The sequence below is a fragment of the Danio rerio genome, chromosome 15 (genome assembly GCF_049306965.1).
Source record: "Danio rerio strain Tuebingen ecotype United States chromosome 15, GRCz12tu, whole genome shotgun sequence".
NCBI lineage: Eukaryota > Metazoa > Chordata > Actinopteri > Cypriniformes > Danionidae > Danio > Danio rerio.
This window is the reverse complement of record NC_133190.1, coordinates 20,457,553-20,481,741: the sequence shown is the minus strand read 5'-3', so window position 1 is coordinate 20,481,741 and position 24,189 is coordinate 20,457,553. Positions and strand designations below refer to the sequence as shown.

The following is a 24,189-nucleotide window of genomic DNA, read 5'->3' as shown; positions in this document are numbered from 1 at the left end:
CACTGTTGGGGGCACTAAGGCACTCGGCCTGCAGCCTCGACTCCCACCAGTGCCGATATACAGCCATATTGCACTGCTACGAGTGTGATATTGCTCATATATTTAATATTATTAGTCATAATAATACATTTAAATTCATGAGAAGGGCATGACGCAGTGGGTAGCACAATCGCCTCAAAGCAAGAGGGTCACTGGTTTGAGCCCCGGCTAGGTCAGTTGACGTTTTTGTGTGGAGTTTCATGTGGGTTTCCTATGGGTGCTTCGATTTCCCCCACAGCCAAATGACATGTGGTATAGGTGAATTAGGTAAGCTAAATTGTGTGTGTGAGTGTGTGTGTGTGCGTGTGTGTACATCTGGAAGGGCATTCGCTGCGTAAAACATATGCTGGATAAGTTGGCCGTTCATTACGCTGTGGCAACTCCTGATTAATAAAGGGACTAAGCGTAAAATAAAATGAATGAATGTATTCTTGAGAAATGTTGCAAAGAAAATTGACAAACTACAAAATTTTCGATATATATTTTGTTTCTCTTGATTTTTTTCTCTTTTTTACATTTTTGTTTAATATTTTTCCCTAACGTACAAATCTGGAGAACTAATTCTAACATTTTCTAGAGTATCATATTCTCTTTATAAACATATAAGATGTAAACAAATAATAATGGATATTATTAAAAGTAAATAAATAAAAACACTGCCACGTCATTTATTTTCTGACCTGTCATGTGTTGTGGCCTGGATGCACGTGTACTTTCTTGAATGAGTAGAGTTGTGGCTGCTGTAAGAATCAATCTGTGTGATGAATGTGTAGGAGACGGGCTCTGCGTGGCCAACAGACACTCTCCCACTGTGCTTTCCACATTCACTCTTTGCCATTAATCAGCAAGGCCTGTCTTTTTGCAAATGGCCTCATGAATATGATTACAAAACAGCTCTTAGTCATGCTGTGCTGAGATGTACATTTATGACAAGGAAAGGTTATTTAACAGTTTTCCTCTTCAGAGAAGACCACGCTGTTCTAGAAAATGTGTCTTATTATAATTATAAAAATGAGTCATTAGCATCCTTCATGCTTTTTGTGCAATATTTTTGTGGTTCTCCAGAGTGGCTCCAGATGTGCAGCAGTAATCAAGAATTTAGGATATTTACTATGATAAACGAACATTAAGCAAATATATATATATATATATATATATATATATATATATATATATATATATATATATATATATATATATATATATATATATATATATATATAAATTAAAATCTAGTCTATGATTCCTTAAATTCTCTAGTTGATGTTCACTTTCTTTGGGTTGTACTTCTATGAAAGATATGTATAGCAAAAATACAGTTATTGAACAATTAGTTTGTCTTTGTATAAAATGAATGAAATATACTAAAGTATAAATCATGATGATGATGATAATAATTATGATGATAAATTTTATTATTATTATTATCAGCATAATTTATCTTATTCAGACATCTTTGCATAGGGATTTCAGTCATTTAAAAAATAAAATTGATCAAAAAATGTGGCGTCAGACAGCAAAAAAAAGCATAGATATATTTACAGTAGCAGCTAAAATATACACTATAAAAATGAAGGGTTCCACACAATTCATTCATGTTGTCCCAACACACATTTGAGTGGACTGAACATAAAACAATTAAGTTGTCCTAATAAAATCTCTAGAATTGTGATGTTTCAGCTCATTTAAGTAAGTAGTTTGAACAAGCCACAATATAATTTGAGCATATACTGTAGACAACTATAATAAACCACCATTTTGATACCTTTCACAAAAAAGTGCTAAATTGTTCGAAAGATTAATTGGTGAAGCGGATATTGCTAATGTAATCTTAAGGGATGCTTACAAGGGAGTGCAGATCCAAATGCAGGTTTATTAACAAGAATGGTTAAGCAAGCAACGATCAAAACAGGGGCAAGCAAATGTACACAGGAAATCCAGAGTCATAGTCAAATATTAGGTGAGTGGTCAGAAGGCAGACAGGTGTAAACAATATAACAAGGCAAGGGTCTAACACGGCAAAACAAGCCAAAAAATGTGTCATAATGTTCACAATACTGATCACAAGACTCAGCCAAGAGATGTGTGTGTGTGTGTGTGTGTGTGTATGTGTGTGTGTGTGTGTGCTGTATTTAAAGTCCATCTAAGTCAATCAGTCTTTGAGCAGCTCCCAGCTGTGTGAGTGTAATCAATCGTGATCTGGGACAGGTGTGTGTTTGCTGGTGCATGACTGGAACTTGTAGTCCATATACCAGTCGCTTTGTAGTCCTTTAGCTATCTGCCAGGATAGATTGCTGATGATTGCAACAGAACTGATTCACAAAGCTATTCTTACTGTTATTTTTGGCACTTTTGCAGTCATAAATGTAAGTGGCAAGTGAATGTATTGGAGTCAAAGCATATAAATTTATTAAAGGGATAGTTTACCCAAAATTAAAAATTCAGTCATCATTTAATAACCTTGGCAGACTTGGCAAAACACTGAAAAACAGTAACAGTTGACTTCTATAGTATGTGTGTTTCCTACTATGGATGTCAGTGGCTAGCGGTTTCCAACATTCTTTAAAATATAGTAAACTGTACAAATAAGATCTTACAAATTCAAAAGAATTAAAGAGTTCAGATGCACAAGCTGCTAAACGCTAAGCTTTCGACAAAAAATGAGCTAATGACATTGAGTGAAAGCTTTAGGCACGTAGTACATCATCAACAAATAGATTTGCTTCTAATCATCCAAATCACAGCGTCAGCGCATTCAGAAATTACTGTTTATAGGCAAAAGCCTCTAAACGCCACTTGCCTTTGACAGCAACAGCCCCTATATCCCGAGAACCAATCAGAAGGCGTGAATCGAATCATATGTTTTCAAAGTAGCAGCGCGCTGATATTCCGGCTTTCATGAGGAGAGTTTTTTTATTCCGCTTTCGATTTCAGTTTTAAAAGATGAAGTTTGATGAACTGGATGAGGCTGTCCAACTGTCAGAGAAAGGCAAATGAAAACGTCCCCTACCTGTGCATTATAAGAAAAAGAAAACACAATGTACAGTCGGAAGTGTACCATGCATTCATAATGTTTTTTTCCACAGCGACACTACTTCAAATGAGTCCGATTTACTATACATTAAACGGCAACTCATTCATTCATTCATTCATTCATTCATTCATTTATTTCCTTTTCGGCTTTGTCCCTTTATTATTCCGGGGTCGCCACAGCGGAATGAACCGCCAACTTACCCAGCATATGTTTTTATGCAGCGGATGCCCTTCCAGCTGCAACCCATCTCTGGGAAACTAAACGGCAACTGCGTTTCTCAAAAGACGAAGTTAAGATGCCGTTCTTTTATCTTACGTAGATGCTATGAGGATAAACAAGAGACCAAGACCTTAAGTATGATGAAGTATGATGTATGAAGAATGAATGAATGACAGCTTTTAAAATTGTCTGAGAGGCATCCCTTTTTTGCCTAGTAGGCCTACCTTGTGTTTTACTTACTAATGTAAGCTATATTTTTTAAGGATAAATATAATGTATAAAACTATACATTATTTGTATTACTTGATATTACAAATACATAAGCCTTTTATATTAATGGACAATGCACAGATATTAATGTTTCACAATGTTTTTACACTACATTATTTGAATTTACTAAGCTTAGCTTACAATGTTTGCAATGTTTACATTGCTCTCCTTACATTAAATCTAAATCCCAAATATCAGAAATGACAACAGATTGTTAAGATTTAATCAATGTCAGTTTTAATGTTATTGATTAATGCACTTACTGGACAGATTTCACTCATTCATTTTCCTTTTGCTTTTTCCCCTCGCTTATTACAGCAAAATGAACCGTCAATTACTTGACATATTTATCTATTTTTAATTTTGGGTGGTTTGTGTAATGTGATTACCGTTTGGTAAAGTAATTTCAAATTGCATCTTTAGTGGTTTTCAACTAATTACACTGTCTTGTCCAAATAGGTGGATTTAGAGGGTTTTGTAAAAAAAAAATTTTTGCTGGATTTTGCTGATTATGATGCAAAAGAAAATTGACCTTGTTAAAAACCAAAGAATTGTCATTTTTGAAAAAAGGTATTTTATTTACTAGCTAATAACCTTTTTATTACATATAAAATGAAACTTCTACACCTAATTATAGGAACCTGATAGAAAATACTCATTTACAAGGAAAGAGGTCTGGGTTTTTCATCTGAACTCTTCAATTGTCCATAAAATAAAAAGTTATAAATTGCTGTGAGATTGCATTAGTTACCCACAGCATGTTGCTCAATGAACCAGAAATGTTGCACATTCACAGAAATTATCTTTCAAAATAATCAAATAAATGTGGTTAAAGGACCTCGTTGAAAGCGAGCTAAGGGGCAGTGCAGCTCAGGGCTGAAATCATATATAGGATCGACTCTCTGACCTCCACCAAAAATATCTGTGTTAAAAGTATCCATAATGACTGGCACAGAGAGGCATCTATAAACAGACATCAGGGGAAACACAGTCCATATTTAACTCTAGATTTTACCTCATTTAGTTTTCTCACTCAGGACCATCAGTGACTGTGGACAGTTTGTGCACTTGATCTCCAACAACATCCCTTTTAAAGGGTTAGTTCTACCAAAAATGCAATTCTGGTGGTAATTACTCACGCTCATGTCATTCCAATCCCCTGTGACCTTCATTAATCTCCTCACTGTAAAGAAAATTGTTGCTGCCCTCACATTTTTAGGTTGAATCACATTAACTTTCATTTCAACTTACATCAATCAAACTGACTACAATAAGTTAAAGTTTGTATTTGTAACTTTAGTTGAAAACTGATTAACTTATTTAAATATAAGTTAATCAAAAAAAACTTTTTGTCATTAAATTTTTTACAGTGCAGAACACAAAAATACAAGAACAAAACATTCCATGTGACTTCATTAGTTCACCTATAATCATATAAAGATCCATGAACTTCATTTTGGATGACAATAAACTCTAAAAAGGACCTTGTTTACCTTTTTGTTTTTTCACATGAAGTTAGGGTGGGCTTACACTGCAGGCAATAGGATGAATGCATTTTACACTGCTGACTCTAATGGCAATATGTTTTACTGGTTGTAGTAAATGATGGAAATGTGAATATAGTCATGTTTACAGTATTTTTGGTGTGCAAAGGTGTATGATTACAGATGAACCACAGAAGTCACACGGAATGCTTTAAAATGTTTGTGGTTTTCTTTTCCGGACTTTAAAAGATGTCAGGACCGTTGCTGTGGAGGATGAAAGAGCTCTCTGATTACATCTAAAATATTCTAATTTGTGTTCTGAAGATGAATGAATGGATTTGAATTAAATTAGGGTCAACAATTAATAACAATTAATTCCAAAGTTCTGTAAAATAAAGGTGTATCTGAATGTTTTAAATAGCAACTGACCTTTAATAGACACTGGTAGCAGATCTGAAATGAATGGAGACAGGAGCTGAGATAGGTGTGTTCTGTGTGTTTTCTGGCAGGCTGTAGTGTAGTGTTTGCTAGATTGCCCTCCATCACTGCACTTCATAAATCTGCTAGCAGACTCTTCACTTCACATTGTGGGAAAATCCATCAACCTTTGTGGCTGTGAAGTGGCCAATCTGAGGAAGTCAAATGGGTTTTCAGTGACTATTTTCTGACACCTAAAGTGCTAAAAATGCAAGTTGGTGGTCTGCTGTATTTCTGCTTCGTGAGACATTCAGTGTGTGTACCCTATTTCTGTTTCATTTAGTTTGTGTATCATATCAACTTTTGAATCATTCACTGTATGTATCATATTAACTTCTGTGCTATTACTTACTGTACAGTTCTCGGTTTGACACAATGCGAATTTCTTTCCTCCTGTTTGTCTTTATTAGTCTATCAGTCATGTTCCTGCATGCCATGACTATTAGACACAGACATCTTCATTTTATGCCTCACTTAAACAAAGGCATTGCATTTGACATCCTGTTGTTCTCTGCTGGAATTGTGTTTCTGTGAATGATGTTATAAAAGAAAGCAACTCTTCCTGGTGGAATATATAGATCTAAAATGGGCCTGAATGGTGCTAGTAGTTTAGATCGTTTCCTGTTAGATGTTACAGTAAGGGCGGTTGAAGAAAGGATTTTATTTCTGCTGTGTATTGATCGAGTTGCAGTCTGATCTGTGGTCAGGAGCTCATTTTGGCTTAGCACGCTCTGCTTACTTGGTTGGTTTTCCTCATAAAGGATAAGTGAAGCTCAGCGGTAGCAATGCAATGCTCTTTTGCTCTGTTCTATAGGAAATGTTTGTTTAAGCCTGTTTCACTTTTCATTTTTTATATATACACAGTGAATTCAGTGGCATTCAGTTCTGTTGTGTGACTGTCATGGATGGATGGATGGATGGATGGATGGATGGATGGATGGATGAAGGACGAATGGAGGACGGATGGACTGATGGCTGGTCAGACATATAGACAAGCACAAATGGATGAATGTGGTCCAATGACTTTTATGGATACATGGATGGATGGATGGATGGATGGATGGATAGATAGATGGATAGATAGATAGATAGATAGATAGATGGATACATGGATGGATGGATGGACTGATGGATGGATGGATGGATGGATGGATGGATGGATGGATGGGTGGATGTATGTATGTATGTATGGATGGATGGACTGATGGATGGACCGATTAATGGACGGATGCATGGATGGATGGATGGATGGATGGACCGATTGCTGGACTGATGGATGGTCAGATAGATAAACACAAATGGATGAATGTGGTCCAATGACTTTTATGGATACATGGATGGATGGATGGATAGATAGATGGATAGATGGATGGATGGATAGATAGATAGATGATACATGGATAGATGGATGGATGGATGGATGGATGGATGGATGGATGGATGGATGGATGGATGGGTGGATGTATGTATGTATGTATGGATGGATGGACTGATGGATGGACTGATGGATGGACCGATGGATGGACCGATTAATGGACGGATGCATGGATGGATGGATGGATAGATGGATGGATGGATGGATGGATGGATGGATGGATGGATGGATGGATGGATGGATGGATGGATGGATGGACCGATTGCTGGACTGATGGATGGTCAGATAGATAAACACAAATGGATGAATGTGGTCCAATGACTTTTATGGATACATGGATGGATAGATAGATAAATGGATACATGGATGGATGGATGGATGGATGGATGGATGGATGGATGGGTGGATGTATGTATGTATGTATGAATGGATGGATGGGTGGACTGATGGATGGACTAATGGATGGACCGATGGATGAACCAATGGATGGACCGATGGATGGACCGATTGATGGACGGATAGATAAACACAAATGGATGAATGTAGTGCATTGACTTTCATGGGTAGATGGATGGATGGATGGATGGTCAGATATACAGACAAACACAAATGGATGGATGTTGTTTAAAAGCTGTTTTGGGGATTAAAATTAGTTTAATTTAAAATGAAAACTGTAACTGAGTGTGTAATGACAGTTCTTTCCCATTGTTAAACCAACATAATAATGTAACCGAGGTTGTGGTATAATGGATTACATGATGTGTTTTGGGGATAACTTGCTCATGGGTAATTTAAGACGTTAGCAAACAGTTCTCATACAGAATTGTGGATGGATTGCACAAGCCTGCTTGCCATCACAAGCACGTATTTGTCCCATTACTGAATTAGATGCTGTGCATCATTTTTAATGGCACATTTGTGCGATGACAAATATGAGCACATTGCTTGCGGTGCAAAATAAGAAAGCAGTGGAGCTGTTGCCGCATGTGGGTTTGCTATTTGTTGGTGCTGCTTGTCGGTAATGATTGAGCTGGTCAGCGGTTCGTGCTGATGCAGCAGATACCACAGTTATTGTCTGTAAAAAACACCTAAATATGATTTCAATAAGGCACAAAATAGGACATGTAGGAAACAACAGTTTGCTGATGTGGTTTACACCACAAACCTCAATACTGTTCAACAAAAACAGCTGGTAAACAAGTATGTTCATTTAAACACAGCTATAACTTTCTGTTCGACATACTGTAGGCTTCATGTTGTTTTAATTTTCTTAATTCTTTTCACCTAGTCGAGCACGTCGAGACTCGATCATTCATCTACAACACTCTTTTTATGTCAACAAGCACTATCAGTTACCAAACCTCATTCTTCTATTCAGTAACAACATGAAAGAAAACACGTAGATGTGAGAATGCCACTTAAGCATATGACTTAGTTTACTTCAGCGACGCTTAGTTTTCATTGTGTGCTTTAATCGTACCTTGTCCTGTCAGAACCTGAGGGGTAATCAAATGTTCTGCCTGGAACAAAAGGGCATCTGGCAGTCCGCATTCATCACACATCTGCTCCGGCTGGAAAGGTTTCCATGAGACCTTTACCTGCTTTGTATAAACACTGTGATTGGACAGTTTGGCTCAAGCAGGTTCGTGTTTTGTTTTTTGTTTTTATCTTGTTTAGGCTGAAGGTGTTTACATGTTTGCTTTTAGGGCACTGTTTATATAGCAAGACTTTTATTAAATGTTTTAATAAAAGCTTTATATAGCTATAAGCTTTATAGCTATAAGAGTTGTTGTTTTCTGTTTTGTTTCATCTACTTGTTTATTTTATTCAGCATGACTGCTATTATATGTTTGTTTTGAGACAGGTTTATATAGCAGGACTGCTCTTTTGTTTATTGATTTGTTTATTTTTTTTTATAGTAGGATCATATTGCAATACTTTTTTTGTTTACATGTTTGTTTTAATGTAGATTTATGCAGCAAAGATGCAATTATATGTTTGATTTCAGCTAAATAACAAACCAATAAATTGGTTTACTGTTAGTAGTGAGGTAATTATATATATTTATACAACAGTTCTGTCTGGTTCTCAAATCTGATTGGCTGATAGCCGTGCGATATTCTGCAATATCAGATCTCCTACAGCCTCTTTACCCTTTGTGTATTACTCCGCCCACAAAAAGCCAGCAAAAAGCAGACACTACAGATCTAAAGTTTAAAAGATGCTTGCTCAACTGTTTAACTGTCAGCTTATGATTTGAATCCAATGTGGAAGAAAGTAGTTCCTCATACAAAAGGTTTTTTGAAACTCTCCGTGTTTGATTTTGTTTTTATATACACAATTATGCCGTCAAACTGTTGTATAAACACAATATCACACTCGTAGCAGTGCGATATGGCTGTATATCGGCACTGGTGGTGGCACTAAGCCTCCCACCAGTGCTGATATACAGCCATATCGCATATAAATGCTCAGATGAGGAAATATATATATATATATATATATATATATATATATATATATATATATATATATATATATATATATATATATATATATATATATATATATATCCTCATCTGAGCATTTACCACTATAAAAAATACATTTTAAAGCAACCGGCTGCAAAGAAATTTAAGTTTATTAAGCTTCAGTGGTTGAAGTTGTGCCAAATAATATTTTTAAGTTGACTGAAAAGGCTGTTTTAAATCAAATATGCATTATGGAATAATTTGGCACAACTTAAACCACTTAAGCTTAATAAACTCAAATTTCTTTGCTGCCGGTTGCAAGTTAACTCAACATTTTATTTTTTTTATAGTGGTTCATGATCAAATGAGGAAATCAAAATTCAAAGTCTCCTCAACTGATTTTTTTTTTCACTTTCAATGAACAAACAGTTCCAAACATGCAGTTAAATCATTTTTACGAGTAAATTCAACTCTGAGCTCAAAAATGTGTCCACCTAACTTACAATTTATACTGAGTTAACAATTTGTAAGTTAGATTCATTACAGTGTAAATACATATGTATGAGCAATACTACACGGGTAGCAGTGCGATATGGTTGTATATCAGCACTGGTGGGAAACTTGTGTTGTGTCCCACCAGTGACAATATACAACCATATTGTACTGCTATGAGTGTGATATTGCGTTTTTACAACAGTTTGACATCGTAATCACTTAGATAAAGAGAAGATCAGACACGGAGAGTCTAAAGGCCCTTTTGTTCGAGGAACTACTTCATACATCATTTATTCACATCTGCAGCTGATGTCAGAACAGCAGTAACCGTTGCTTCTTCACAAACTTCGTTTTAGAACTAGTATTTAAAAAATTCTCCAGCGTAATGTTTAAAGGGATGACAAAACAGGTGATTTTGCTTACATTTTAAGATTACAAGGCTGAACTGCATGAAATGCCATCAGTATGGAGACAGTTCTCAGTATTTCTTGGTGCAATCGGGATATTATAATAACTAACCCCAAAAAAGCCAAAGCACAAAACTCTACCAGATTACTACAATATAACTACAGCACTATAACATATAAAAAGTAAGATCGACTTAGAATCTAACTTAACTGTTTTATAATGATTTGATCAGCTGTAGTTTGAAATTATGCTGAGGTTTTGTTCTCTAAGGAATAATTATGTGGTCTCTGTTACTGTTGGATGCTGATGCGCTGTATTTTCAAAACTATAAATATGTAAAATAGGCACTATCTTATTTTATCCTAAGGTATTGAATCACTTATATTTGTCAATATGTCACTGATATATTATTTTTAAATGTTTTACATTAGAATTTGTTATTAAATGAACTTTTCTGACAAAGAAATTGGCTTTAAAATAAGCACACTTGGTGACATGCTGAAATCATTCATCATAAATAAACAGAATTAATTTGTATCTCATATTGACGTTAACTGGCAGCTCTACCAGCATTGGCTTGTCTATTTTTTCCCTTCACTCAGCAAGCCAAGAGTCTGATTCGACACCACAGTGTGAGATGTTCCTGCTTGTTCATGTAAAACAGGGGCAAACATCCCTTTCCTCCCCCTCCGTACCCCGCCACTGTATACAAAACCACTCTAAAACTGCCAAGATCATTTGAAATGTTCTCTTCAGGCATATGTTTGATATAAAACATCATGTATTTTCACTCTAAGCTTTATTAATAGTTGTTTTGGTTTGTGTGCAGGCTGCATGCTGTGTTTCGGCCAATCCGCCTTCTTCCGCTTCAACCACCCCGAGGAGGCTTTCCGAATGAAAAGCATGATGCCCGAGGGAGGACAGACAGCCAGTGTGAAAAACTGGACCCACAAAGGTAACGCAATATCCCACACGAGAACACACCCCGACTGTGGCATGAATTATCTAACGCCTACCTCTTAGGCAGTGTTGTTTAGAACGTCATTTGTGTGGAAAAACATTCCTGCAGAGCCACAGAACCTCATTTGTGTGCTGTCTGAGATCATGGGAAAAGTATCTTCTAAATTTACTAGCCCTCCTGTGAATTTAATTTAATTTAATTTAATTTAATTTAATTTAATTTAATTTAATTTAATTTAATTTAATTTAATTTTATTTTATTTTATTTTATTTTATTTTATTTTATTTTATTTTATTTAATTTTATTTAATTTTATTTTATTTTATTTTATGTACCTCGGCTCAGTTGGCGTTTCTTTGTGGAGTTTGCATGTTCTCCCTGCCTTCGCGTGGGTTTCCTCCGGGTGCTCTGGTTTCCCCCACAGTCCAAAGACATGCGGTACAGGTGAATTGGGTAGGCTAAATTGTCCATAGTGTATGAGTATGTGTGTGAATGTGTGTGTGTGGATGTTTCCCAGAGATGGGTTGCGGCTGGAAGGGCATCCGCTGCGTAAAAAATTTGCTGGATAAGTTGGCAGTTTATTCCACTGTGGCGACCCCGATTAATAAAGGGACTAAGCCGACAAGAAAATGAATGAATAATTTTATTTTATTTTATTTTATTTTATTTTATTTTATTTTATTTTATTTTATTTTATTTTATTAAATAATTTTTTATTTTATTTATGTTTTAATTTAATTAAATTTAATTTATTGTTTTTGTTTATTTTTTTATATTTAATTTTATTTAATTAAATTAAATTTTATTTTTCATGAGCGCTGTTCAATGGAAAGAATTTGTTTCCCCAACATATTTTAAACATAGTAGTGCCATAAAAATAATATTGCACATAAAGGTGTTTTATTTACATATGATGTTTAAATACCAGCAATTGTTTGTGCGACTACACAAAATAGATGGTGTTTTACAAATGGTCCATTTATGCTGAATTTGTCCTCATAGGGTGTTGCTTGAATGTGGCTGAATGGCAGGGTTTGTTCCAGTAGCACAGGTAGCGTCTTTCAGCCGGGCCTTACAGCATTTCCGTTTTTTTCTGTCAGCATTGAAAGCCTGCCTGGATCCTGAGTTGCACCATGCAACTTTTATGAGGAGCTCATTCCTGTGGGTCTGACAGAGCTCTGCCTCTTCCACTCCCACTTACAGTGCTACACAGCATCCAATGTTTAAACACAACATTTACAATATGTATAAAGTTGTTTGCTTGACTTTTCCTGTTGTGTGGCGGGAAAAAAGGACAAGTATAGCATTTAAACACAACTGGTGAAGGGCATTTCCTGGGCTGGTAATACATTTTTGTCACCATGAAAGACATTCTTTTGCAGACAATGTAGCCGCTGCATTCCTTTTCACCACTTATTTCTCTTGTTTTGCCTGGGGTTTAATTACAGTTCAAATTAACTCAACTAATTAGGATTGTTCAGGCTTAAAAGATTAATTTAAACAAAAAACTTTTTTTCATAATTTACTCACTGTATAATTCTGTCACACAATATGCCTGACTTTCTTTCTTCTGAGGAACAGAAAATACAAACTTTTAAAAAGTGTACGCAGACAGTTTTTTCCCCATTGACTATAGTTTTTGTCCATATAGAAGCCAGCAGAAGCCAATTGATCACCAGTATTCTTCAGTTTTCCACAGAAGTAAATTATTAGATTTACTGTATCCCAATGGTGGAGCATTCGGGTTTTCTCAGTGTAACAACATGCTTCAGTAAACCAAATTTATGTATTTATTTAAAATTACACATAATTTAATAATGAATGAATGTATTACAAAGGATTATAAATAAATAAATGTATTTAGGTTTTCAGTGTTTTGTTGGATAGACTATTTAGTGCAGGGGTCACCAACATGGTGTAAATTTGAAAATTACTTTAAGTTATATAATAAAAAAAAACTTTAAAAACAATTTCAGACAAATGAAGTGTTGCATATGGATATTTATCTAACTTGTTAAATCATTGTTGACAACTACTGTGAGAAATAATTACCATGATCAATGTCTTCACATAGATGAATATTATTAATTATTAATAATATCATATAATTAAAAGTAAATTAAGAAAAATGTGTTATTTAATAACTAGTAGCCCTTTACACTAATCGGTACCCAAGAAGTAGCTCTCAGTTTCCAAAAGGTTGGTGACCCCTGATTTAGTGTATACTATGACCTGATTAGCTGTTTCAGCTTACTTTAGTTCAAACTATGCAAACTATGCATCTAATTTGACTTTACTTTTAGGCTATATGTAGAAACAAACACCTATTTAATGAGAAAACTGCCTTGTGAACTCTTACAATGTCTATCGGTGGTCTGAATCTGCCAGTTGCATTGCAGTTGTTGAATTACTTTTTTTCTCGAATAGACTGATTGTCTCAATTATGCATTTACAATGGTCTGAACTGTTATAGGAGTGGTCAAATGGTTATCTATTATTTTAATTATTAGCATTATTATTGTTTAAAATACAAATCAGAGTGAACATTTCTCAGATTCAAAGGGAATCCCCATACACCTTGTTTGGACGTCCTTTAGGGGGGATTAAGCCTTAATTAGGGGGGTCAATCCCCCCCCCAAACCCCCTTTTCATTCGCACCCTACCTGTAAATATGTATTTTTGAAAGAATTTTAGCTTAAGCTGAGGAGCTTGGCATTTTATTAAATGCAAAACAATAAAAATTAAATATAATATACAGCTAAAAATAAATGAGTAATCATGGCTCATTTGCTGAGGCTGTGAATGAAAGGTAATAATGTTGTAATTAATGTTCAGTGAATACCCTGATTGTTGTAATATAATGTAATGTAATGTGTATTTATATAGCGCATTTATTGTGTATGGCCATACACCCAAAGCGCTTCACAATCATGAGGGGGGTGTCTTCACACCACCATCAGTGTGCAGCATACACTTGGATGATGAGACGGCAGCCACAGGACAACAACGCCAGTGCTCTCACCACAAACCAGCTATAGGTGGAATTGAGAAACAGTGATAGAGCCAATTCAATGGATGGGGATGATTGAGAGGCTTTGGCGAGAATACTGGGGTTACACTCCTACTTTTACAAGTAGTGCCATGGGATTTTTAATGACCACAGAGAGTCAGGACCTCGGTTTACCGTCCCATCTGAAAGATGTTGTTCTTCATAAAACCTCAGTGTATCATCAAGTATTAATTTTGTTTTTTCTATATATGTTTTTTTAACTCTCAAGTAGTCATTGACTACAAATCTTTAATGTTTTGCTTGTGTGCCAGAGGGTGAGTAAAAACATGTATTTAAATTTTTCAGTGGACTATCCCTTTAATATATATACAGTATGTAAAGTTGTCCATGTGCTTTAGGCATCTGATATTTGTTTATGGACTGATTTATAGAGGGGAAAAAAGACCCCTTCACACTTTCTCTGTGCCAGAGCTATTTCCTCATCCGTCTCTTTTCCATACCAGACAGCTTTGTTGGCCATGCTCAGCTTATTTAAAGTTGAGGTATCTTTTACAACATCTATATTTATCTCGCCACCCACCCTGCACCGCTGTCCCCTCCTCACTATTCCCTTCATATTCTCCCAATATCCGGCTGCTCCGTACCCACACAGCCCATTTACTGCATGTGCTTGATAGTATTTCAGTATTGCACAGAAAAATGTGTGATGTATTAACAGATTAAAACCCATTTATTTTTTGCCCATGTAACAAACAAATTTTTGATTTTTATTTTTTATATTTAATGCCGTTTGTGAGTTTAGATGACATCATTTGTTTTATGTGACGATAAACAGTGTATTTGGGAGAATTTTTCACGGTCAGTATTTATATTAATTTATTAGGGATTTATATCAATAAATATACAAAAAAGAGACTTTCTAAAACATTCTCAGTTTCACTAGTTTTACTAGACTTATTAGGTATGGTAAAATTTAATATTTTTATTTGATAAAGAATGACATTTCTTCATAATTGCAAACACTGACAGCTGGTAAGAATATTAAACATTTTCATTTGTTGTGACCCAAAAATCTGGTTTATTCTGCTAAATATTGATTTGTTAACTCTTATAAAATAAAACATTTATTTTATGTTGTTGGTGCATTCTTTTGTTTTGTTTATGTTGTTGTTATTTTCTGTGGAAGAACAAAAGTAAAACAGTAATGATACAAAATAATAGCGATTTATATTATATTATATTATATTATATTATATTATATTATATTATATTATATTATATTATATTATATTATATTATATTATATTATATTATATTATATTATATACTGCTGATCAAAAGCCTGTTATATACAAACATCACGCCACGTCATTGCCTTTACCATCTTGCTCGCCAGGCGCGCAATTCTCCTCAAATGGAAACATGTGTCCCCTCCAACATCAGAACACTGGATTAAAGAGGTTCTTAATTGCATCTATCTTGAGAAACTGAGACATTGTTTTAAAGGATCACTGAACTCCTTTAACAAAACATGGAGTCCCATACTGTCAGTCATTGAGAACCTTAACATTTCAGGAACTGCTCACTAGAATTTCGAAAGGGAGAAAGAGAGACTTCTAGTTTTTATTTTACATTTTCATCCTCTGTATTTACCCATTTATTTATTTATTTTTATGTATTTTATTTATATATTTTTTTCAAATGGCTTATTATTTATTTATCAGTGTCTTGATTCACCGTTACATACTTATTGAAGAACTCAGAAAATAGGGAGAGGTGGGAGATGGGAGGGATGGTGGATAGAAGGGGGTAGAAAAGTGTAAGTTTGATTTAAGAGTTCTACAGTTTTCTTGTTTTTATTGCTATGTATTTCATGTCATCTCTTTGCTCATATGACTTCTATTTTTCATATACATTTGTAAGTTTGTATAATATCTGGAATAAATGCAATAAAAATATTGGGGGGGGAAAGCCTGTTATATAACCTTTTTTGCATGAAAATAAATGACAGATCAGTTTCCACTTTAACACATTATGGAAAAGTGCACTGTCTCTTTAAGAGCGTAGCCCCGCCTCGCGCAGCCAGCAGTCAGTCACATCAGCACCGTGGACAGGGGAGGGCGGGGGCTCAGCGATGGTGTAGCGGCGCCAGGCTCTCCAAAGCCCGGCTGGAATATCTCATCTGCGGCGCTTTATACTACAGCCTGGGCACCCCTGTGGCCGGTACAGCTGGCCTAGACGAAGAACCGGAATGCGGGAGCCGTACTTTTGTATTTGAGCTCGGCTATGGCTTAATAACCAAACGCAGCGGTTTAGCGTTCCCTCAGGCGTGTTCTCATCTGTAAGTAGTGATCATTACAGAGGCGGTTAATGTGTCAGATCGACATACACATCAACTGTATGTAGCATATGTGTCCTTTTACAGTCGCGAGTTGTCAGATTGACATGTATTATGTTGTCATTTGGAATATTTAAGTGTGTTTGTCTTAAGTGTATCTCTGTGTATCTGTGCTCGCTTGAAGCCGATTCTCGTTCAATGGGATTTAAATGGAAAATTGAGCCAGAGGCATCGTCAGCTGCTTTGACTTATTTCTAAACCTCGATGACTATAAAAATAATTAATAACAACACTTGGAATAAGAATGTGCTTTATGTATTATTTGTGAGGAGTTTTGAACAGGGAGAGTTTTGCAATCAGGACAGAAATATTTGTGGGATAGAAATGCAAACACTTGCAAGTGCAAGATTGATCAAGTTTTGGATGTTGTGAAATCAGTTCTGTCACTGACTCAAGATCAGTCTCATATACAATATGTAAAGTTTCTATCCAATAGGTTTTGTACAGTATTAATATGCTAAGCTGTCCTATCCAAGTCTACAGCTGTTAAAATGTTAAATGAAATATCTTCCAAATATTTGGCTTTATTTAAAATATTGTGCATTCGACTATTTCTTTTTATTTATTTATTTTTGTACATTTTTGTGTTGCCAAGGACCTTTAATGATACCAAAGTATGATAAATGCTTTGCTAGAGGCCCATTTCTAAAATGTAAACACATGCATTTCACATACAGGCTCATAAGAAACAGCATTATCATGAAATTACAAAACATATTGTCAAAAATTAAGTAACTCACTTTTGTATTGTGATTTATATTAATTGTTAAAATATAACTTTAGTACTTTCAGAAGTCAGGTTTATTTGAATTGAATTTTACTGTAAAGATTGTTTCAAAGCAGATATACTGATAAAATGCTGTTATAATGTTACCTCACATACCTCTAACTCCACTTGAAGCCATCGTGGGGTTTCCTGAACCCCAGTTTGAAAACCTGGTTTAGATAATGACCATTTTTACTTTATAGGCCTGTGTAACTTTGAGCAGAAGAACCATTTGCATTGGAGATAGTCAGTTGCCTGAGAGATAGATTGAATTACCAGCAGGGTTCTCAGTGATTTGGCCATATGAGCACATATTCATTTGACGTCTATCCTCTCAGCCTGGAGCCTGGCAGACTTTGTCTCTGAGTTTCCATTTGGTAACCACTATTTCTACTTGGGCATTCGTCTTCCGTGGGTTTGGCAGCAGTGTTAAACTTGGAGGCTGTTGAATGGGGCTAATGGATTAAATGCATCTTTGCAGTGCCAAAAGAGCTGCAGGTACTTGCATTAAAAGCTCAGGTGTAGTACTGAGAATAATAATGGGGGTTAGGTGGGGTGACAAAGCCAAATGCATCCACTTACTCATAAGTGCTCTTCTTGTTTTCTGTACTCTGATGGTTCATCTAGTGATGGAAATTATTATTGTGAATTTATTCATTTGAACTGTTTGTATTTTTTAAATCAGTCTTTCAGGAATTTTAAACCATAATGTTACTCTGTGTGAAATTAAAGAATGCTGTACTAAAACTCAATTACATTGATCAGACAGTTCTTCTGTAAATTTTTGTTTATTAATTAGCAATTCCAAAAACATTTGTTTTAATGAGTGATCGCATCATTCAGACTTGATAACTGAACCATTTGCATAGACAGTTCAAATCATCTCAAATTCAAAAGGGATTCAATAATGAGTAAATTTTTGTCATACCTGAGGCATTCTGAAATGTGTGTATTTTTATGTTTGTTTATGGCTGAGTGTTATAATTATTTTCTTTTCTCTCAGATTCAGAGAACCTGGTCAATGGGAACCACTCTTCAGGAGAGGCAAAATCCCACTTGGTTTCCAACGAGAGAGTGCGCCCTGAGCACAGTGCCATCGTCAGTTCCATTGAGAAGGACCTTCAGGACATTATGGACTCATTAGTCATGGATGACCCTCAGCCCTCATCCTCCGAGTCAAAGAAGCCCTCTAGTCAGTCCATCTCACAGTCTCCCCTTTCTCCGATGTTAAATGGAGGGGGGCGCTTCCTTCTCTCTCCCCCAACGAGCCCTGGTGCTATGTCTGTGGGCTCCAGTTATGAGAATAACTCCCCTCCTTTCTCTCCTCTGTCATCTCCCTCGGCTGCCAGCAGTGGCAGCTACACCACTCTCTCACCAATTGGTTGTCAGGACCAGCCTCACATGCTTCCTCCTGTGCCAGTGAGGTCTTCTAGTTACAATTATACCAGCCAGCCACCCATACCTCAGCCACGGACCATACTGCCCAGCTATTCCAGTGGCAGCAGTGGGCCAAAGGTGCCTGAGAGTCCCAGACTCCAGCGAAAGGCGCTTTTAGAAGCACCGCCAAGCCCAAAGCCAAGCCGTAGGGGGTTGAACCAAGACAGCTCGGTGGCTAAAACCCCAGACAGCCCCATACAGACTCACATTCTGCCCTCAGTCTCCATCTCTACAGCTCCGACTGATGTCCCATCTGTTAGTCGGGTACCAGTTCCAGGTAGTCCTAGATTAGCCACCAAATTCTCCACTGCGTCCTCACCTGCCTCACCCTCTAGTCCCAGAACCAAAACTACCATTGTCCTCCAAGATCGACCCTCAAGTCCTTTCCGGGAGCAACCTCAGCCAGATCGTTCTTTGACGTCCAGCCCCTCTCACCAACTCTCCCCACCATCAAGATCTTTCCAGCCCCCATTGGACCCCATTGTTCACATCATTCAAGGTGGACCTTCACACCCACATCCTCGAACACTGCAGCCTCCAGAAAGTCCGCGGCTGGCCCGCAGAAATCTTGAAGGGAGCAGCATGAGGGAACTCCCCCCTCTCAGTCCCTCCATAGCTCGCAGGGGGGTTCCTGTGCTCCCAGGTGCTCTACCAGGAACCCTGCGAACTCCAGAGAGCCCATCCCCAAGAATGGTGCCAGAGAGTCCCAGACTCAGGAGGAAAACAGGGTCACCTACAGAGGAGCCATTCAGTCCTCGTGCGATGCGCACTCGTAGTCCTTCGCCCACCTCTGGACTGACTGGCGAAAGCAGTGGACGGAAGGGAAGTTTTGGGAACTCACTCTCTTCTGCCTTCAGCCTAAGTTCTCTGCCTGGGTCTTCCCCACGATCTAGTCCCAGGAGCCACCGAAAGATGTCAGCAGGCCACAGAGACCTCCGGATGCCTCACCCAGGCATGAGGGAGCGCAAAAACAGCATCACAGAGATCAGCGACAACGAGGATGACCTTCTGGAGTACCATCGACGCCAAAGAGAAGAGCGACTCAGAGAGCAGGAAATGGAGAGACTGGTAAGTGAGATGCAGTGACACACTTACAAATGCACGCATTTATATTACACAGTTTTTAAATAAGTTGGTTTATGAGAGGAAAAATACTTCATATATCAACTAAGAAGTAGCTTGAGTTCTAATTAATATTGTTAATGGACAAATGATTTGTTAGCAGATGCCTACTTGAAATTGAATAAAGAACCACTCTAGGAACAGAATACCCATATCTGTTAGTACATGTCATGTAGGTTGCTGCCTCTACATGCCTTTCTATATGTAAATAGCAAGTTTCTGCGTATTTTCCAGGTGGGATCCTCTGTGCACTCTGATCTCTGAATGTACTGTAATCTTAACACACTTAGCAAACATTAGCGATTGTGTTTTTGGTGAGAATACTGGACATTGTGAGCAAATGCTACTACACATCTTAGGCAAAACTGACACACTGAATAATCCGCTGTCGTGCTGAGGCAGAGGGCTCTGATTTTACCATGGCAACCCCATTGTTTGTTGTCTCTTTTACTGAGGGCTGGGAGGGAACAGTAGACATCTTGGTCCGGTTGCAGCCCAGAATGAAGCCACTGAGACAAAGGCCCTTGTGAAGTTTTATATGTGTTTGTGTCTGAAACAGCTCTTGTCTGCTTCCCTTGTAATTACCAATTGCGGCTGTTTATTGCTTTTAGAAAAAGAGGTGATCTACCTGCGTAAAGAATCATGCATCAATACTTCCAACAGAAGCGATCTTCATTGTGGTAATTGCTAAGCTTGTGCAGTTCTAGTGTGCACCTTTTTGTCTTTGTTCTTATGAAATGTGCTGGAATAAATGCCCAAAGAATGAGCTTCAGTGAATGAGCTCAACATGCCAATGACCTCATAACTGCAAATGTGCTTTCTGCAGAAAGGTTTAGTATGAAATAAAGCAAACAAGAAATGACCTTTGATTTAGACTTTGTTCTGAAATATTTGCAAAATGTGGAGTGCAAATAGTACAGAATGTTTGCATGGTGGAGAACGATCAGATCTTCTCTTGAATTTTGTTTAGTAACTGTATAACGGTCAGCCATTACATCACTCATTATCCAAACTGTCGGTCTTGTGAATTGGCTCATGAAGGTATTTTTTCATGGTCTGCTGGCTTCTGTGGTTCATTAACAAACAGCCCTCATCTGTTCAGGCATATTCGCACTATCTATATATCTATACATCATCCGTCAAGCAAGTCTGCATTTCAATATAAACTTCAGACCCTGATGCATCTGACATGCAGATCAGCAACACTGAGCTCATTTGACTGCCTCTTGGCTCCTTTTGAGAAGGAGCAGGAGACTGTCTTGCATGACAAGCAAAAATGAGCTCCAGGGAGTGTTACAGCAGGGTTTTATTTGGCAGCTGACTATCATACAAAGGAGAGGTCAAAACATCATGTAACATGCCATGGCACAGAACGCATGTTCGTTGAAGCATTAAGATAGAAGGTATTGACAGTCTGGTGACAAAGGTGACAAAAATAGAATGCTTCCTGGGGTATTCACTAGCCAAGCAATGTATTTGAATTCAAATGGATTGTTTTTCTGAAGTGGGGGTGTACAGGAGTTTATTAGTACTTAAAGGCCAATTCACACAGCACTGACAGATGCAGACAATCACCTGATTACAGCACTTTACCAGACATTCCATGACTGACGAGTGACATTTCAACAACAGCCACTGATAGGGCTAACACATTGATCCCACAAAACTCAACAAAGGCCCCGTTTACACTAGTGCGTTTTAGTTTTAAAACGGCGTTTTAGAATGAAAACGATCCGCGTCCACACTCGCGTTTTACCCAGCGTTTCTGAACAGCTCTCCGTCCACACCAAAACGCTGAAAACGCACATCACGTGACCACACACACACACACTTTGGCAATCGCTGGAGCCCATCTACCCAGATGAGAGCTATGCTACTCGGACTCCTCATCAAGCATCTCCCGCTGGATCTAATCTCACTATATTTATTAAACGGGATATTTCATTCATCTTGTTGTCTTTATCTAACGACATATTCCCTGACTTTGGTCATTGGAATCTATTACTTGTTCTCAGGTAACGTGTTTTGGCTGAGCGCAAAGATAAGTTAATGATTAATGTAAGCACGTAGCCTATTCTGTATATTGACTGATCGCTTGCCTTTATTTCCTCTAATGTATAAACTTATTGTATGTTATACTTTTATAATGGCCATTATCGATTATTAAAACTGATATTCAGCAAAAGAGAGGGTATGTTTCGTATTTTCACTGAAATTGAAAGGAGGCAGTGTTGTTATCGGCTCCGTTTTGTTATAAATATCCACACAGTGAAGATGACGCTCAGGCAGCACGACGCCTCAACATTTCTGCTGTCTGTTTAGTTGTTAATATTAAAATAAAAATAGGCAGTTCCTTATATCAAGTTTACATTTTATTGTTGAGAAAGTGAAACAACGTAGCCAGGGTGATGTGAATGAAGTTATAAAGTACACTGTTCCCTTTGAAGATTGATGCGTGTCCTCTGTATGTTTTCCATATCAAACTGAGAAGAAGAGATGCAGCCTTGATCAAACTTGTGAAGTCTGAACTTACACGGAGAGAATGCAGGACTGAACTGTGTGTGTAGGCTACTTAATATTGAGGAAAAGCCCCAATCAGAGAGGCGAATGTTTGCAGCCCCGCCTCCGTTTTCAGATGTCTCCGTCTTTTCCCATCCACACTGAGACGGAGCAGCAGCGTTTCAGAATGAAAACGGCCTCTCCAGCGTTTTCGAAACGCTCCGTTTTCGGCGCTCGAGAACTCCGGTGTAGTGTGGACGGATGGCGTAACCGTAGCAAAACTTATGCGTTTTCAAACTAAAACGCATTAGTGTAAACGGGGTGAAAGTGTGTGTTGCTGTCTGTTGGTGTGATGTGAATTAGCCTAAAGGCTTTTGATTAGCAAATATTTCAAAATGTGAGTAATGCATCAAAATGAAAGAACCACAATTTCAGTTTAGTGATGTTTAGCCAAAATCCATGACCCGACAAGAAGTTTATTTTGGGTGTTAAGATAATTAGTACTTAGTGCTTGGATTGTTCAGGGTGTTATGTTCTCAGTTTCCATAAAGTTATTTAGGGTTAACAAGCCACCTCCTAAAGTCACAGTGTGTATTTTTTACAACTAGGGGGTACATATTCACAACAGCCAAAGGTGTATTGTGATGAATGTGGAATCATGGGAATTGTTAACCTAACATATTCAGAATCCTAATTATATTCATATTATGGTTGTATGAAGCAGAGTAAAGGCTGATTAATACTTCTGCACAGTATGCACGCTGTCGCATAGCCCTTGCCGTAGCTGACGTGCACCTCTCAAAAAATTTAACTACACGTTGCAACAATGTGTAACACAAGCTCTGTGATTGGTCGGCTTGGATAGCTGTGGCAAGTGTGGGCAGTGTTGAGAACTGTGAGCCCGAGGGAGTGAGTGTTTACAAGTGTCAAGTCCTGTAAAGGTGCTCCAGATGGAAACTTTTGTTTTGTGTTTACCTTATAATTAAAGTTGTTGCACGTCCACTGGTTCATGCCTCTCAAGAAGTGAGTTTTAGCTACTTTTAGCATTCAGAAAAAATAAACACTCATGAAGAAACACTACAAAGAGCAACATTTAAATCTACTGCCAGCTAGCGTTTCGGAAGTGTTACTGCAGAGCAACACAAACCGCATACAGAAGTATAAATGCACAACAACGCGCAAGTATAAACCAGGCCAAAATGATAGTGCTTCAACATTTGCTTATAAGAGACAAGCATGATGCGGCATGAGAGCTTTTATTATACCACAGTTCACAGTGCAGTTGTAATAACAAATACATTTTAAGGTTCTGTTATATTGCTGCTCTAAATAAATAAAACACAATGCAATAAAGTGTCTAGGGTGTTTTACTGTACTCTATTGACCTTATTCTTCGAGCGCACTTCCGCATTGAAGAGCAAAGTCAGTAAAACCAAACCAAAAATCGGGGGTTTGATGTCATTAGCATGTCGGCACAGGACACAATCCGTGTCACTTTTTAAAATAGCTTATTTCTTTGGATTTGGGATAATGTAAGTACAAAAGTCAGAAGATATTTTAATTTTAAAAAATTAATACGTCTTGTACTTTTATTATTTCTGTCAATGTTTACAAAAGGGTGACACAGTTGCTATGATTCAAGTCCTGGCTGAATTAGTTGGCATTTCTGTGTGGAGTTTGCATGTTCTCGCCGTGTGCGCATGGGTTTCTCTGGGTGCTCCAGTT

The 24,189-nt window shown here is 37.3% G+C and overlaps 1 protein-coding gene across 45 annotated transcripts in view; it reads left to right on the top strand.

Moving 5' to 3' along the window:
* Positions 1–24,189, top strand: part of phldb1b (pleckstrin homology-like domain, family B, member 1b) — a 147,480-nt gene that overhangs the window by 52,834 nt on the left and 70,457 nt on the right. For 32 of the 45 annotated variants that reach the window (XM_073923547.1, XM_073923543.1, XM_073923538.1 and 29 more), the window contains 2 exons: positions 11,102–11,227; positions 18,410–19,911. In XM_073923547.1, coding sequence (XP_073779648.1) covers positions 11,102–11,227; positions 18,410–19,911 — 1,628 coding nt within the window. Of the gene's footprint in view, positions 1–11,101; positions 11,228–16,354; positions 16,584–18,409; positions 19,912–24,189 lie in introns of those variants that run through there. The other 13 variants (XM_073923569.1, XM_073923568.1, XM_073923557.1 and 10 more) reach the window with 1 other exon arrangement.